Genomic DNA, 18,625 nt, shown 5'->3' on the forward strand with positions numbered 1-18,625 from the left:
CTAAGGGTACCATGTCTGTCTTGGCCTGGTGGGAGCAATCGGTATGAAGTTTGCTTTTTCTCTTTTTATTTTCAACAAGACTTTCAGCAATAGAGGGAATGGGGAAAGGCGTAAATAAGACCCTTCTCCCATGAGAGAAGGAGAGCATCTGCCACAGACTGCTGGCTGAAGCCCACTCTGGAGCAGTATTATGCACATTTGTTGTTCTAGTAAATAGCAAACAACATCAGTGTCCCCCAGTGTCGGAGTAAGTCATGGAGTATCACTGAGTCTATCTCCCACTCGTGGTCATGTGGGAATTTGTGGCTGAGACTGTCCACTGTTGAGTACTCCTGGTAGGTAAGCCACTGATATTGCAACATTGAGGGAAATGCACCAGTTACAGAGCTTTAGTGCTTCCATACAAAGAGAGGGCAACCTGGCGCCTCCTTGACGTTTTATGTAATACTTGCATGCTATATTGTCTGTCATAACTAAGGCTCCATGTTTGTTACTGAGGTCACAGATTCCGTGATTTTCCGTAACTTCTGCAGCAGCCCGGATGGCCCGGGAGCCGCCTGAGCAGCTCCGGCAGCTCCTGGGCCAGTCGCACCGGCTGCTGCTGGGGCAGTGTTGGGCTCCCCTCAGGAGGAAGAGTTGGGGCGGGAGGGACTCAGAGCTGGGATGCAAGACGGTGCTTACGGGGAGTGGGGGGCACATAAGTGATCACTGATGTGCTCATGGCTATGTGCCCCAGAAGCTGAAGGCAATGTCTGGCCAACATTAAAGGGCTGGGTTGCACTGTCTCTATAAGCGTGGAGAGACTGAGGAATCTGTGTCGTGGGAGGAGCGCTCTCGCTCAGAGTCAAGATCAGCTTCTATGAATTCTAGTCTCTGTATCGGTATTAATGTTGATTTTTGTGCATGGATTCATAGGCTCAGATTCTTGAATAGATCCAGCGTGGTATGGATAACTCGCTGGGCTTCGATGAAGGAATGCACCCTGAGGAGACAATCATCCAGGTAAGGTAGATCATAACGCCTTGGGAGTGTAAGCGGGCTGCCACCACAAAGAGGACCTTGGAGAACACTTTTGGGGCCGATGAGAGGCCAAAAGGGAGTACCTTGTACTGGTAGTGGTCCTGGCCAAGTGTGAATCTGAAATAACTTCTGTGACACAGTATGATCGAAATGTGGAAATAAGCATCTTGGAAGTCGAAGCCATGAACCAGTCTCCTTTTTCTAACATTAGAATTACTATCACCAAAGTGACCATCTTGAATATATTTTTCTCCCAAAAAGATTAAGGTGCTTCCAGTCCCGGTCATAGAAGGTGGATTTCAGGTGATGCTGACAGCCTCTTGAATTCACCACATCCACAATGATCAAATTGGGAGGGATGGGGGCGTGCAGCTGAGAGAAGAGAAAGTCCGTATCTTCTGCTGGCGCATAGTAATTTTTATTGTCCTGCTTGCGTGTTGGCAGGACCGACGCTGGTGTCTGAAATACGAGTTTTGCAGGGTCCAAGGAGGCCTTGTTAATAGGGAGGGCTACTCTGAACAATGCAGAGGAGTGTAGAATGTCCAATAGGCTTATGGTGTGACCTGGTCACCTCTTGTAATGGTAATTGTAATGCATCTGCCACCCTCTGAGCTAGCTCCTGGAAAAGTCACCTGCCAACGACAGAGGAGGGGTCATCACTCTCTCATCTGGCAATGAAGATGAGAAGTTGGTCTGGCTGGTAATCTCCTCGACTTCAGCCTCTTGTTCCTCTCCTAACTCTTCAGGGAGCTTGGACATCCTTGACACAGCAGCTGAAGGAGGGGTCTTCATGGGCTCTTGATAGGCCAGGCTAGAGCCACAGGAGGCACGGTGTCTACATGCCTGCCAAGAGTCCCAGTAAGACCACTGAGAGGGTGGGATGGGCCTCGGGTTGCCAACTCTCTAATCACACAAACCCAAAACACCCTTGCCACTCCCCCTTCCCCAAGGCCCCCCTCCCCTCCTTCTGTCGCTCGCTCTTCCCCACCCTCACCTCACTTTCACCATGCTGGGGCCAAGGGGCTTGGAGTGTTGGTAGGGGTGAGGGGTGCAGGCTCAGGGAGCGAGTTTGGGTGCAGGAGGGGGCTCTGGGCTGGGGTAGGGGTGCAGAAGGGGCTGCAGGGTGCTGGCTCTGGCCTGGAGGCGCTTACCTCAGGCGGCAGCACAACAGAGCTAAGGCAGGCTCCCTGCCTGCCCTGCCCACACTGCTCCCACAAGCGTCGCCCCCGCAGGTCACATTAGCCGCAGTTCCCAGCTAATAGGAACTGCGGAGTCAGCGCTCAGGGTGGGAATAGCTCAGTGGTTTGAGCATTGGCTTGCTAAACCCAGGGTTGTGAGTTCAATCCTTGAAGGGGCCATTTAGGGATCTGGGGCAAAAATTGGGGATTGGTCCTGCTTTGAGCAGGGGGTTGGACTTGATGCTCTCCTGAGGTCCCTTCCAACCCTGATATTCTATGAAGCCCCCTGACCTCCTCCAGGGACCACAGGGACGTGCCAGCCACTTCCGGGAGCGGCACAGGGCCAGGGCAGGCAGGGAGCCTGCCTTAGCCCCCCTGCACTGCTGGATTTTTAGTACCTAAAATCTCCCAGTTCAGCTTCAGGAGCCTCCAGGAGATAGGGCCCGGTTCCAGAAGACTCCCAGCAAAACTGGAAGGGATGGCAACCCTAGAAGGGCCGCAGAGATTGGTACCATGGCAGCCTATACCAAGGAGGCTGGGGGTCAGAAGAGTGGTACAGATGAGTTCCCTGCTGGAAATGGGTACTGTACAGTAGATGAGAGGAGTGGTGGGAGATTATGTCCTCCTGTTCACTGTCTGACTCAGCATTCAAAAACGGGGGTGCATGGCATGATGTCACTGGCAAGTCTGGACCTCGGGGTGGACTCGACAGCGGGGCCCTGGTACCAAGCAGAGGTGAATCCAGTTTGTCAGATGCTGAAAGGTGTTTCGCATGCCGGAAGTCCAACAGTGCTGCAGTCATCGGAACCGGTAGCGTTTGGCAGAACTGAGACATATGCAATGAAGGAGTTGGTGATACCATCCTGATTGCACGGCATGCTGACAACGGTACCAACATGATGTCAGGTACCAGATTTAGATGACTTCAATGCTGTTGGTACCGATGATACCGAGGGAGCCAGAGATACTTTTCGGCTCGGTTGGGGCTTGCTGTGGGGACTCACAGCCCTTTTCATAGAGGCCTTATGAGAGTGGCTCACGGTTGACATTTTAAGCTCACCTCCCTTAAATATAGAGGATTGTGGTGAGGATTCTCGGCGCAGCTTTGAGTGTGGTTGGAGGGCCACTTCCATTAGGAGTAGCTTGTGTTTCAGTTCTCTATCTCTTCTGCATCTGGGTTTCAACTGTTGGCAAAAACTACACTTCTGTGAGATGTGGTTCTCTCTCAGGCAGCAGACACACTGTGAATGTCAGTCAGTCACTGGATAGATTCTTTGCAAACGAGTCACTTCTTGAAGCCCAGTAAACCAGGCATACTCTGTCCATGAAAGGGGGGAGGGCAAAGAAAAACAAAGTTTAACAAAGGGGTTTTTTAAGCTATATAAATAAATAAAAGATAAAAAAGAGTGAAAACAGAAAAGGGAGCTCTAAAAGATTAAACAATTAGCAATTCTATAGAATGTAATGATCCACTAACTGACAGCTAAAGCTCCATCTCTAGCCACGGGCAGTCGAGAAGGAACTGAGAAGGGTTCACATGGGCAACTCTGGTTAGCCTCATGGCAGACCACAGAGGGGGGGTGAGGGGGAGAGAGAGAGAGAGCACATAGCACATGCACAGGTCAAATGGACCCTGCTACCAAAATTCTCCAATCAGCAGCGGAGGGACGCAGATACACCTACAGTGGAGCATCCATAGGGACACTACTCAAAGAAGAAGCAGTGTTTCCCATTAGAGTGGAGGCCACCGAGTGCAAGAGTATTGTGTGAAGAGATAATATATCACACCCTTCTATTTCAGAGGAAAGAAATCCTGGCCTGTATTGAAGAACTCCATAGGCAGCATCTAACCTGCACATGCACTGACAAAGTACCTGTTATTTTATGAATTTTGAAAGAACATTTATTCTACCCCACTTATTTAATTAAATTAAACTACCATTAATCTGTGTGGATTTGGTATGGTTAGGCCTTCCTTTCCCTCTATTTTCTACTGGCCAGGAAAAAATTCTAGCTACAATGAACCAAAGTGAAAGTGAAAGGAATTCCAAAGGGATTGGCTTGTGACAAAGAGATTAACTTCTATTTTAAACCATAATCACACTTCCAAAACCAACTCAAGTTGCAGATTTCCTACCTTTAATCACCCTGGAAGTTATCTGTATTCAGGTCTAAATTTTTCATTCTAGATTGGCATAAAAGCGGTTACTAATCTACTCTGTAACTGTTGTTCGAGATGTGTTGCACATGTCCATTCCACTTCAGGTGTGCACACATCCAGTTAACCAGAGACGGATTTTTCCATCAGTGATATCTGTTGGGATGGCGCATGCACACTCTGCTGCCTCATGCTGCTACCCAATGGTATAACAGGTGGAGCCACCAGAGACCCTGTCTCCCCAGGTCCTTCCTACTGGACACACTGATATAGAGGTGAAAGAGGGTAGGTTGTGGAATGGACATGTGCAACACATCTTGAAGAGCAACAGCTACAGAACAGGTCAGTAACCGTGTTGTCTTCTTCATGTGATTGCACACGCCATTCCACTTCAGGTGACTCATAAGCAGTTCAATCCAGAGCTAGGTTTCAAAGTCTACCTGAAAGAGAATTGAAGAACTACTCATCTGAACTTGGCAACATCTCTGGACTGCTGAGATATCACATAATGAGTTGTAAAGGTATGTACCAACGACCAACTTGCAACTCTACAAATATCTGCTATAGGCACTTGGGCCAAAAAAAGCTCCAGAAGCTGCTTGAGATTTTGTAGCGGGCACTACCACTCTGCCTGGAGGGGGGTATATCAGGAATGTCAAAACACATACGTAATGCAGGATGAAATCCTCTGTATTGAGACTGGAAAGCCTTTGATCTTGTCTGCAACGAACACAAACAACTGCGATGAAGATCTGAAAGACCTCATTCTAAGTAAAAAGTCAACAATTCTAGCATCCAAGCTATGCAGTCTCTCCTCATCCTTATGAAAATGGGACTTAGGAAAGAAAGTTCGTAAATATATGGCTTGATTGAGGTGGAATTACGATATTACTTTAGTCAGGCATTTCAGATGTGGATGAAAGTATAACTTTTCCTTATAAAAATCTGTGAAAGAGGTTCAGCTACCAAAGCTCGTAACTCCGCCACTCTTTCCACAGTGGTAATAGCTGCCAAAAATGCTACTTTCATAGAGAGATGCAGCAAATAGCCATGAGATGAGTTTTTAGATCTATGGAAATGTTTAACATTGTCAGGAATCTGTTTTGAGATTAGGAATGCCCTGGCTACTGCAGAATCCAGGATTGCTCCTATAATTCTCTTCTCTGAACTGGGAAGAAGACTGGCTCGTCCTCATTAAATAACAAATCCAGAACTCCGAAGAGGCAACAGATCCTGGATAGATCTCATAACAGCCAGTCATGTAGGTGAGGAAATACTTGCACACCTTATTTCCTTACCACCGCCGTGCATTTTGTAAATACTTGCAGGGCAGCAGACAGGTCAAAGCGTAGGACTGTAAATTGATAATAGATGTTGTTGATCAAAAGTCTTAGGAATTTTTGGAGGCTTGGATGGATTGCCACACAGAAATATGAGTCCTTCAAGTCAAGTTTCAGAGTAGCAGCTGTGTTAGTCTGTATTCGCAAAAAAGAAAAGGAGTACTTGTGGCACCTTAGAGACTAACAAATTTATTTGAGCATAAGCTTTCGTGAGCTACAGCTCACTTCATCGGATGCATCAAATAGGAAGCAGGATATTCTGTTGGAAAAAATACGCAAAGGAGAAACTTGAATGATGTGATCTGGTACTCTGTGCTTCAAGTCAAGGGCAGTGTACCAGTCACTGGGATACAGGGAGGGGATGATGGTGGCCAGGGCGACCATGCAAAACCTTATTTCCTTTATACATTTGTTCAAATGTCCCATGGAGGATGGTCCGAGACCTCTTTTTGCCTTTGGAATTAGGAAGAAATATGATTTAAAAACCCTTCCCTCAGTGGGGGGGAGGGTGAGAACCTCTTCTAGAACTCCCAACAGGGAAGAGACTGCATTTCTCAGAGGACGACACCCTCATGACAATGGTCCCTAAAGAGGAATGGGAAGGGGGAGGAAGAGATGGAAATATACTGCCAGGTATATCCCTATTCCACAGTACTTAAGACCCAACATCTATTGTAATATGGGAGCAAGCAAATAGGAAGCAGGATATTCTGTTGGAAAAAATACGGAAAGGAGAAACTTGAATGATGTGATCTGGTACTCTGTGCTTGACAAGACCATTCATCAGACAGTTTGGGTTTCCCTTTTGTCTGGAAGAATTTGCCAAAAAAGAAAACTGATAAGGAACTGGTCTTCTCCCGTGGTTCTTTCCTTGCTTTCTAGATTGGTCAGGCTGTCTCAGTGGGAAAGGCAGGTATCTGCAGAAATGTAGAAACTGAGGGTGGAAATGCTTTCTTTTAAGGAATGGCGTGTAAATTCCCAATACTTTCAATGTGGGTCCTCAAATTTTTAAACTGTGTAACATCTCATCCAGCTTCTACAAGAACATAGGACCTTCGGAGGGGAGAGCCTGTATCCTCTGCTGGACCTCCTATAGAAAACCCAAGGATTGAAGCCATAAATATCTGTGCATAGATACTGCAGATGCCATGGCTTTAGCCACTGAACCTGCCCTGTCTAACGATGCTTGCAGAGAGGTCCGAGCCACCAGCTTGCCCTTAGTCTAACAGGGGCTGGAATTCCTGTCTCGCATCCTTTGACAACCTATCTGAGAACTTCTGCATATTATCCCAGAGGGAGAAGTCATATTTGGCCAACAACGCCAGTTGGTTAGCAGTGTGAAATTGTAGGCCAGACGTGAGATACATTTTCCTACCAAATATGTCAAATTTCTTTGCATCTTTGTCCTTTGGGGTAGGAGAGGGACAACTCTGACGCACTCTCATTTTACTTCCAGGACACCAAGGAACCTGACAAGGGATGCTCATAGTCTTGAGAAAGGACATAGTACCTTCTTTCTGTTCCTTGACTGTTGGAGGCAGCGAGGATGGCATATGCCAGACCTTGTAGGCTCTAGGATGGCCTCGTTGACAGGGAGAGAGACTCTAGAATGCCCTGCTAACTCCAGAATGTCCACAAGTCCATGAGGACTCTCCTGGACTACCTCAACAGGGATAACAAGAGAGGTAGCTACTCTCTCGGAAAGGTCTTGCTAAGCCTTGTTGTCATCTTAGACTAGTGATGCATCTCCAGGAGCAACAATCTCATCAGGCAATGACAAAGAGAAATGCAAAGGAAGTTTAGGCTGATCCTCCTGCACTGTAGTGAGCGGATGATCCATAGCTCAGAGGCTTAGTGTGTTTTGCTCAGTACCGAAGAGATACTTCTTGGCCTCATCACGTGAGTTAGCATGCCGCCTGGCAGTAGGTCTAAAAGGGGAGGATCTGGAAGCAGGAGGCATGCCCCAAGGGTTCTAATAGGGCCATGGGTACGGCATAGGACCCCAGCCATGAGTGCTCCAAGGTTCCCTTAATCTGGACTGTCTTGGGCCATGCAATGAGCACCAGTAATGAAACTCAGTGAAGAAGGGGAGTGTCATCGTCTATCTCGGAAGGGAAGGGCACAAGAATTTAACTCCGACTCTGAGGATGACCCTGAGGCAGCTGACCCCGGTGGTGCGCTGCATCAAGCATTGCCAACGTCTACGGGTGCCATTCCTGATATGGCAATAACAGTACCAGGGTAGGTTCATACCTGAACGGCACTGGTTGAGAAAACGCTGGACACTCAATGTACCAAGGACTGACCCCAAGCCTGAGATAAGTCCATCCCCAGGGCCTGAAAATAGCTCACCTGGTACCGAAGTATCTCCTGCACCACTGGGCAGTCTGGTACTGAAAGGCAGAGTAGATCTTGCGCTGCTGCGTAGGCCTCCAGCATCATCGGTACGAAGGGGCTTTTTTGCTGCTGATGTTGTTGCACAAAAGTAGTCGAAGAGGTTGGTACCAGAGAACATCTCTTGCCAGAGGACATACTCCCTGTCCTCCTGAGTACTTACCAAGGACTTTAATCATCTAGTGGAGCTAAGTCTCAGCTCCTTGGATGATTCTAATCTCTTGTGCTTCTTCTTTGTCACTAGGGAAGGGGATTGGTGCAGGCGTTCCAAGGCAATGTCCAGTGGGGCCATTCTCAACTTATGCCGAAGTACTTGGTGCATGCCCCAAGAGAGAAGACTCAGAAGGCTGACACAGGGAGGCCCTCATAAAGATGTGGTGTAATCTTGCGTCTGTCTTTGTTCATCCAGGGCTTAAAGTTTCTGCAAATTTGGCAGCAGTCTCTAAATGAGGGTCGCTCATCAGCTTCAAACTTTTTGCAGACAGCACAAGGTTTAAACACTGGAGACCAAGGCATATCTTGGTACTGGGCTCTGGCACCCCATAACAATAGTGAACCAATGCCAAAAGAAAATAAAGAAAAAAATTAAATTTATATTAATTTAACTAACAAGTACCATTAACTATTTACAGAAAGATAAGACACTCCATGTAAGGGACAAAAACTTGCAGAGCAATCTGACATGCTCCAACTACTGATCACAGGTGGCAAGAAGGAACTTAGGGGGACCTAGGATGGCTCCGCACTGTATTCAATTATGCAGCAACACAAGGCAGCAGACGATGCATGCATCACCTTGACAGGTCACGCCAAAGAAACTCTGGTGCACTGGGCATGCACATATCTGAAGTGGAATGGACATGTGCAATCACATGAAGGACAAACAAGACAATGTGAGATAGTTCACTGGTATTTCACCTTTCCAGGCTGGCATTCAAATCCTGCTTCTGATATAGAAGAAAGTCAATGTCATGGTCCCATCCTAGCCACCATACTATGATACGACGTACTCAGCTTCTTCTCAGAGGTCTAAAACTGAAATCGCAGGAGTCCTTTGAGTTAAGATTCAGTTTCATTGTCATAGCCTGGGAGGAAGGTGGTAGCTTGCTTAATGTGTACCTGCTTTAGCTACTAACATCCCAACATTAATTTTCATGATCACCAACTCCATTCATAAAATAGAGGGGGGAAAAATATTGTGCACCTGTAATGTACAATTTTCTTTTCGTTTGAGGAACTCCACAAACCTGGCCACCACTCCTGGTGTGCTGATCACTTCATCTATTGGTGGATTAGGCTCTGTTTAAAATAGAATGTGACATTAAGTACAAGAATCTCTTTGCACGGAAATTCTCAAGTGACTACACCAAAATCCCATTATGTTAATTTCTCTCTTGGTCAAACAAAATTACATTTTACACCAACATTACTTTGTCCATATCAAGGACAAGGAAAATGGATTCCAGCCATAGAATGTGGATTCCAGCACCATGATTCTGGGGATGAGTGGGGGAGAATGCGCAGGCTCGCACACACACACACACACACACACACACACACAGGAAAAGAAGCTGATTCATAAAACCAAGAGGCTCATTTATGAAAAAGAAAGACTACTATCTCTGCAGTCATTTTGACACAGGTGCATGTGGAGCAGCTGTCTTACAATTTTCCAAAAAGCAGCATGTTGGGGCCAAGCATCGCCTACGTCCAAAGGTTTGTTGTTCATTGTTGAGTATAAAACAGCAAACCATCTCTTCTTCATTTAATATTCATAGATTATAGGCCACAAGGGACCATTACAATCAATGAGCTTGACTTCTGAATAATACAGGCCATAAAACTTCCCACAGGAATTTCTGCATCAAGAGCATAACTTCTTTTTGCCCTTTAGTTTATCTTTTAGAAAAGATCTGGTCTTTAAATCAAAAGACTTCAAGTGATTCAAGATATCCAGCACACCCATAAGAAAGTTGTCCCAACGTTTGATTACCCTCATTTGAATTTTGCACCTTATTTCTAGACTAAATTTGTCTAGCTTTAGTTTGCAACCTTGGATCTCATTCATTTAGCAGAAAATGCATAAAGAGCCATCTACTATGAAAAATCTCTTCTCCATGAGGTACTTTTAGCCCATAGTCAAGTCAATTAACTTTCTCCTGGATAAACTAAAATAGACCAAGTTTCTTAAGTCTCTCACGATAAGGCAGGTATTCCAGATCTCAAATCATTCCTGTAGCACCTTCTGAATCTTTTCCAATTTTTCAACATCCATTTTGAAGTGTTGACACCAGAAGCGGACAGACTATTCTATAGCAATAGTCTAACAACAGATACAGAGATGATAACACTTCCCTACTCCTACTTGACATTCTACTTCTTACATATCCAAGGATCATGTTTGCCCTCGTAGATACAGCATAATATCAGGAGCTCATGTTCAACTGGTTATCTACTATTATCCCCAAGTCCTTTTCAGTGTCACTGTATTCCAGCATACCACCTCCCATCTTCTAGGGTGATCTCCCTTCTTTATTCCTAGATTCTTCTGGCAGCGCTTAAATGCATGTTGTTCAAATGAGCCCACTTTACCAAGTGATCTAAATTGGTGTGTAGAACTAATCTGTCCCTATCATATACCATTCCATCAGTTTTTGTCATGTACAAATTTTACCAGCAATGATTTTATTTTCTTCCAAATCATTGATAAAGATATTGAATAGCACTGCATAAAAATATATCCCTGGGGCATCCCTCTAGAAATAGCCACATAGGATGATTATTCCCATTCTACAATTTCTTTGAGATCTATTAGTTAACCACTTTTTAAATCTATTTAATATAGGCTACACTGAGCTTTCATAATTTTTTTAAATTAGAATGTCATGTGGAACAACATCAAATGCCATACCAAAAGGTATGTATATTATGTCAGTTACCATTATCAACCAGATTTATAATCTTATTAAAAAAAGTTTGACAAAACCTATTTTCCATAATATCAATATAGTTTTAATGATGTTACCATACCTCCCTGTTATAGAATGCACTGACCGAATTCCTTATCAGCTTTTCCATGATTTTTCCCCAGATCATAGTTACTGAGATCATACTTTTTACCCTTTTGAAATATTGTACAATGTTAACTCTTTCAAGTCCTCTGGAACAATAACCAGACTATAACAGGGTTCAAAAAAGAACTAGATAAATTCAGAGAGAATAGGTCCATCAATGGTTATTAGCCAGGATGGGCAGGGATGATGTCCCTAGCCTGTTTGCCATATGCTGGGAATGGGTGATAGGCAATAGATCACTTGATTATCTGTTCATTTCCTCTGGGGCACCTGGCACTAGCCACTGTTGGAAGACAGGATCCTGGGCTAGATGGACCTTTGTCTGACCCAGTATGGCCGTTCTTATGTTCATATAACTTTCCCAGTACTCTAAAATGTGTTTTAAAATAATGTTAGTGGTTCAGTGAACTTCTCAGCCAATTTTTTAAATAGTCTTTGCTGCAAGTTATCGAGTTCTGTTGATTCAGAGATGTTTGACTTTAGCAGTTGCTGTTCAGCATTCTCCCTTGTTACTGATGGAATAGAAAGTATTTCCTTATTCTAAGATATGATCATCTTGTTTCTTTCCAAATGCAGAATAGAAAAGTTCAATGAATTCTTCTGCCTTTTCTGTATCATTGACTGTCGACAATTTCCACCTACTTGAAGCTCCAGAATAGGATTCCAAAGAAGGTGGGCTCTGTGAATCTCCAATGGTAATAGCCATCAGTTCCACTGTAAGTAATCCTTCTCTGTGTCCCTTAAGAAATGTCCATCATTCTCCCTCTCTGGGAAACTAATTAAAAGAATGAACCCCAGGAGGAGGGGCAAGTAGTGCTGAATGTTTCAGGACTGCTCTCTCAAAACAGATATCCAGCTAATGCAAATCAAGAGAATAAACCTCTGACTCCATTTTACAGAATGGAGGGTCACTTCCTGCAGACTTTTGGATCCGAGCCCTCTAATCTGATGAATCATATACTCTGACTAGAGAAGAATGCAGAGAAGTGTTGGGAGACTAGACAATTCAGGGCAGATGATGATCTATTACTCTAACCCCTGAGGGAAGAACTAGAGCAGTCTCATTTGGATTTACAGCCAGAACCAATTTGGCACATGCCAAAGACACTATGTTGGGGGGAAAAAAAAAAAAAAAAAAAAGACATCAAAGCTGAGAGTACACTCTATGCTGAAAACCAACAGAACTATAATCCAAACCAGCCCTTCAATTCCTGTGTCAAGTTCAGACTTTCCCAATAGTTACAAAACATCCCCGAAACCTGTGTTGCCTATGGCGTCTCTTAGATAGCTCCATCAATGACCGCTACCTAGTTTATTGAAGAAATGTAAGAAGTTACATCATCATGGACTATAATTGAGGAGAAAATATTTGAGAGTTGAGAGATCTTTAATCTACCTGACAAAGGCATAACAAGAATCAATGGTTAGACATTAAAGCTTCGCAAACTCAAACTGGGAAGGTGGTGCAGATTAAGTGAAACCATTTACAATTCTCTATTTGAAATATTTAAATCAAGAAAATATGTCTTTCTAAAAGACAGGCTCTAATTCAACTAGAGGACATTGAGTTTAAACATAGAAATTACAAAGTGAAATTATATGGCCTATGTTATACAAGCGGTCAATCTAGATTGCAACAGACGATCACAATAGTTCCCTTTTCTCCTAAAAGCCTATGATTCTAGGATATCCATATGGCCCCCAAAACCATCATAAGTGAATATTGTGATTAAATGTTGTTTCACTTTTTATCTTGCCTCCCGAACTACATCTATTTCTTTATTTTATTCACTTGTTCTCTATTTAAGACCTGGCCTACACCACGGGGTTAGGTCGATTTTAAAGAGAATGCGTCCACACAACCAAGCCCATTCCATCGACCTAAACGGCTCTTAAAATAGACTTCTGTACTCCTCCCCGGCAAGGGGAGCAGTGCTAAAATTGATCTTGCTGGGTCGAATTTGGGGTAGTGCGGACACAAATCGACAGTATGCGCCTCCGGGATCCATCCCAGAGTGCTCCAATTTGACCGGTCTGGACAGCACTTTGAACTCCGATGCACTAGCCAGGTACACAGGAAAAGCCCCAGGAACTTTTGAATTTCATTTCTGTTTGGTCAGCATGGAGAACTCAGCAGCACAGGTGACCATGCAGTCTCCCCAGAATTGCAAACGAGCTCCAGCATGGACCAAAAGGGAGAAATTGGATCCGATTGCTGTATGGGGAAAAGCATCTGTGCAGGCCAGACTCCGATCAAAAAGAAGAAATGCAAATATAACTTGCCAAAATCTCACAGGGCATGTTGGAGAGAGGCTACAACAGGGGGACACAGCAGTGCCGCGTGAAAGTTAAGGAGCTCAGGCAAGCCTACCAAAAGACAAAGGAGGCAAACGGTCGCTCTGGATCAAAGCCCCATACATGCCGCTTCTATGATCAGCTGCATGGCATTCTAGGAGGGGACCCTACCACTACCCCACCACTGTCTATGGACACTTGCAAAGGGGGAGTCTCAAGCAACACTGAGGAGGAGGAGGAGGAATGTGCAGCAAGCAAGTGGTGAATCCTTCTCCCTGGCAGCCAGGACCTTTTCATCACCCTGGAGCCAATACCCTCCGAAGGTGGGATTCCCAACCCTGAAGCTGGAGCAGGCACCTCTGGTGAGTGCACATTTGTAACTACAGTACAGGGTTTGAAAAAAATAATGTTTAATGTTTGATTTTCTCTGAAGAATTGGGATGCATTCGCAGCTAGTACAGCTACTGGAAAAGTCTGTTCGCATGTCTGGGGATGGAGCGGGAATCCTCCAGGGACATCTCCATGAAGCTCTCCTGGAAGTACCATAAAAAGTATTCTAGAATCATTGCAGCACAAAGCATGGCAGCGAATGGTCCTGGGTTTTGGTTGCATTCAAGCAACATTCGGTCTATATTTTTCTGTGTTAGCCTCACGAGAGTGATATCATTCATGGTCACCTGTTTGAAATAGGGGAATTTTTGTAAGGGAACAGTAAAAGGACCCCGTTCATGCTGGGTTGTTTGCACATGGCTAAAAGGGATCATCCCGGAGAATAGCCACGCAGTGGGGTGGGGGGAGGTGTGCGCTGCACATACACACGAAAAACACAGCCCCTCCTTTTAAATGCGAAACCCAAATGGTATTGCTTGCTATGGGAAAGGATGGCGCTGCAGTTTGAAACCATTCCCACATGTTATGAAGGTGGAAGAAGCCAACCCCGCATACCCTTTGCCTTATCATGGTTGCATGGACACCAAATTCTGTTGCCCAGCCATGTGTGATGTGTCACCATACCGGCAGGCGCTCAATATAAAAGGTAAAATGTGACCTTGTATCTAAAGCACATGTGCTGTCAGCTGTGAATTGCTTGATTCACTGTGAAAGAGTTTCCCTTTTATTCTCAGAAAAGTATCATCTTAAATCTTACTCTCCCTTTTTATCTCCTCCCAGGTGCAAATGTTTCTAGGCTCCCGCTATCATCTCCGTCCCTGAGGTTATTGCAGATTAGAAGGCGAAAAAAACGCACTCGCAATGACACATTTTCCGAGCTCATGCAGTCCTCCCGCACTGATAGGGCACAGCTGAATGCATGGAGGCATTCAGTGTTAGAGGCTACAAATAGCATTAAGTGAGCACGAAGAGCAGAGGCAGGAGGCGATGCTAAGGCTAATGGGGGAGCAAACGGACATGATGAAGCATCTGCTGCAGCGGAAGGAAAACCAACAAGAGCACAGACCCCCGTTGCATCCATTGTACAACCGCCTGACCTCCTCCCCAAGTTCCATATCCTCCTCTCCCAGATTCTCAAACGCAGGGGGGGAGGCTCCGGTCACCCAGCCACACCACTCCAGAGGATGGTCCAAGCAACAGAAGCCTGTCATTCAAACACTTTTGATTTGTACTGTGGCCTTCTCCTTCCATCTTCCCCCACCCAACCCGGGCTACCTTGTTAGTTCTCTCACATTTTTTTTTTAATTAAGAAAGAAAGAAAGAAAGAATGCATGGTTTCAAAACAATAGTTACTTTATTTCAAAGGGGGGGAGGGTTGTTGGCTTACAGGGAATTAAAATCAAGAAAGAGGGCAGGTTTGCATCAAGGAGAAACACACACAACTGTCACACCATAGCCTGGCCAGTCATGAAACTGGTTTTCAAAGTCTTTCTAATGCGCAGCGCACCTAGCTGTGCTCTTCTAATTGCTCTGGTGTCTGGCTGCTCAAAATAGGCCACCAGGCAATTTGCCTCAACCTTCCACCCTGCCATAAATGTCTCCCCATTACTCTCACAGGTATTATGGAGCACACAGCAAGCAGCAATAACAATGGGAATACTGGTTGCACTGAGGTCTGACCTAATCAACAAACAGCACAAGCGAGCTTTTAAACGTCCAAAGGCACATTTTACCACCATTCTGCACTTGCTCAGCCTATAGTTGAACTGCTCCTTACTACTGTCCAGACTGCCTGTGTAAGGCTTAATGAGCCATGGGAGCAAGGGGTAGGCTAGGTCTCCAAGGATAACTATAGGCATTTCAACATCCCCAACGGTAATTTTCTGGTCTGGAAAGTAATTCCCTTCTTGCAGCTGCTCAAACAGCCCAGAGTTTCTAAAGATGCAAGCGTCATGCACCTTTCCTGGCCATCCCACGCTGATGTCGGTGAAACATCCCTTGTGATCCACCAGTGCTTGCAGCACCATTGAGAAGTACTCCTTGTGGTTTACGTACTGGTTGGCAAGGTGGTCCGGTGCCAAGATAGGGATATGCGTTCCGTCTATCGCCCCATCACAGTTAGGGAAACTCATTGCAGCAAAGCCATCCACTATGACCTGCACATTTCCCAGAGTCGCTACCCTTGATAACAGAACATCAATGATTGCATTGGCTACTTGGATCACAGCAGCCCCCACAGTAGATTTGCCCACTCCAAATTGATTCTCGACTGACCGGTGGCAGTCAGGCATAGCAAGCTTCCACAGGGCTATCGCCACTGGCTTCTCAGCTGTCAGGGCAGCTCTCATTTCGGTATTCCTGCGCTTCAGGGCGGGGAAAAGCAATCACAGAGTTCCAGGAAAGTGGCCTTACGCATGCGAAAGTTTCACGGCCACTGGGAATCATCCCATACCTGCAAGACTATGCAGTCCCACCAGTCTGTGCTTGTTTGCCCGGCCCAGAATCAGCATTTCACTGGATCAACCAGCCCCACCATGATGACCCAACTGCCACAGCCCGTGCTTTCAGGAACATCTGCGTCCATGTCCTCCTCACAATCATCCTTGTGCTGGCCTCTCTTAGCCCGATTCTGCATATACTCCAGGAAAATTCGCAAGATGTTTACAATGCTCACAACAGCAGTGGTGAGCTGATCGGGCTCCATGTTTGCTCTGATATGGCATCTGCAGGAGAGCAGAGTTGCAGTGGATGACGGATGCCACGAGAATAGATATTTATACAGAATGACGAGAGGACCTGCAAGGTGGATTCATAGCACCAGGAGAGCAGGAGAACAGAGTTGCAGTGGAAGCGGTGGATGACAACATGGAGAAATTTGCTATAGAGTCTGAGCTCATTTACAAGAGCCGGAGACAGAGTTGCAGTGGAAGTGGTGGATGAGGATGGTTAGCAGTCGTACTGCACCGTCTGCTGACAGCAGCACCCAGGACACAACAGCAGCGGTGATGCTGAGCTGAGCTGAGCAGGCTCCATGCTTGCCGTGGTATGGCGTCTGTACAGAAAAAAGGCGCGAAACAATTGTCTGCTGTTGCTTTCACGGAGGGAGGGGCGACTGACGACATGTACCCAAAACCACCCGACAATGTTTTTGCCCCATCAGGCATTGGGAGCTTAACCCAGAATTCCAATGGGCGGCGGAGACTGCAAGAACTGTGGGATAGCTATCCACAGTGCACCGCTCTGTATGTCGATGCTAGCCACGGTAATGAGGACGCACTCCGCCAACTTAATGCACTTAGTGTGGACATATGCAATCGACTGTATAAAGTCGATTTTTAAAAATCGACTTCTATAAAATCGACCTAATTTCGTAGTGTAGACATCCCCTTAGATTATAAACTCTTCAGGTCAGGGATTGTTCTGTCACATATGCCTAGTCTAATGGCCTAATCAGAGTTTCTAGGTGCTACCACAATAATAAATGAATGATTAGACTCTCAGGTGGAGGGTATCGGTAGCTATGAAGCTGACTGTGACCCTGAAATGGGTTAGTTTCCAAAAAAGCACACAACACTGTTTACAGTGAGGATCCATAACGGTAATGCCATGAAACAGAGCGAGCCACACAAGGAGGAACTAGAAATAAAAACCCCAAACCTTTCTTTTAAAATAATAAAGAACTAGCACAACAAATGAAAAAAAAAAAAAAAGGAGGATGGTGGAGGATTATAGATTCCAAACCAGACAAGACAGCAGCAAGACAGGAACGGTCAGACCCACAGATACTTTTTATCTATCGTACTGAAAATTTGGTTCTGAGCTGGGGCATTTAAGTCGTCTTAATAATCAATGCTTTCTAAAAGGCTCTCTGCTGGGCACTCCCTGATGGGCATGATCTAACAGGAATCTGCAGAGGCATCTGCTCAAGATGTAGGGTTGTTGTTTTTGAATAAGCATGTTCAGGAAAGTTCCTATACATGTTGTGAAGGAATTACTGCCCTGATGCTAGAATATGTAGTGAGACTGTCAGGGGTTTGAAGAGTGTGGGGCTAAGATATCTTTCAGGTCACAAAGAGAGTTCACTACCCTGTTACTAGTAAAGTGAGTGAGGGGGGGATTTGATAGCAGCCTTCAACTACCTGAAGGAGGGAGGTGAGGGGGGTTCCCAAAAAGGATGAAACTCAGCTGTTCTCAGTGGTGGCAGATGACAGAACAAGAAGTAATGGTCTCAACTTGCAGTGGAGGAGGTTTACGTTGGATATTAGGAAACACTATTTCACCAGGAGGATGGTGAAGCACTGGAATGGGTTACCTAGGGAGATGGTGGAATCTCCATCCTTAGAGGTTTTTAAGGCCCAGCTTGACAAAGCCCTAGCTGGGATGATTAGTTGGGGTTGGTCCTGCTTTGAGGTCTCTTCCAACTCTCATCTTCTATGATACTAGCTGGAATATAAAACATATCCCCCCACTCAACATTACAACTCTAAGTAGCTTCAGTACTCACCTTTTGAAAGTAGCTTCCGGAATTTCTGAGTGGCTGAGAGCTGCTGCTCTGGGCTATTGGAGAAAATCATCTCAATCATATCAGAGGTGATGACGGCACTCTGGGATTACACAGGGAAAGGAAACTAGTAAATTTTGGATCGAATTCAGAGGGAAAAGATTAGAACAACATTTGCCAAACTGTGCTATTGAGTTTATTACTGTGTAAGAAGCTAGCTAATAAAAGTTATATTATTGACTGTTAGTGTGATCACTCAAAGGGCTTTAGATGGT

At 45.4% G+C, this 18,625-nt stretch overlaps 1 protein-coding gene across 11 annotated transcripts in view; it reads right to left on the minus strand.

Annotated features, from left to right (window-relative positions):
• Nucleotides 1–18,625, minus strand: part of KPNA1 (karyopherin subunit alpha 1) — a 134,146-nt gene that overhangs the window by 79,061 nt on the left and 36,460 nt on the right. For all 11 annotated transcript variants that reach the window (XR_006276702.1, XR_006276698.1, XR_006276699.1 and 8 more), the window contains 2 exons: nucleotides 18,354–18,453; nucleotides 9,295–9,389 (listed from right to left, as the gene is read on the minus strand). Coding sequence is in view for 8 of the 11 variants with exons in the window: in XM_043501029.1 (XP_043356964.1) it covers nucleotides 9,295–9,389; nucleotides 18,354–18,453 (195 nt within the window). In the remaining 3 variants the exon portion in view is untranslated. The remainder of the gene's footprint in view (nucleotides 1–9,294; nucleotides 9,390–18,353; nucleotides 18,454–18,625) is intronic.

The sequence above is a fragment of the Dermochelys coriacea genome, chromosome 1, assembly GCF_009764565.3.
Source record: "Dermochelys coriacea isolate rDerCor1 chromosome 1, rDerCor1.pri.v4, whole genome shotgun sequence".
Taxonomy (NCBI): Eukaryota; Metazoa; Chordata; order Testudines; family Dermochelyidae; genus Dermochelys; species Dermochelys coriacea.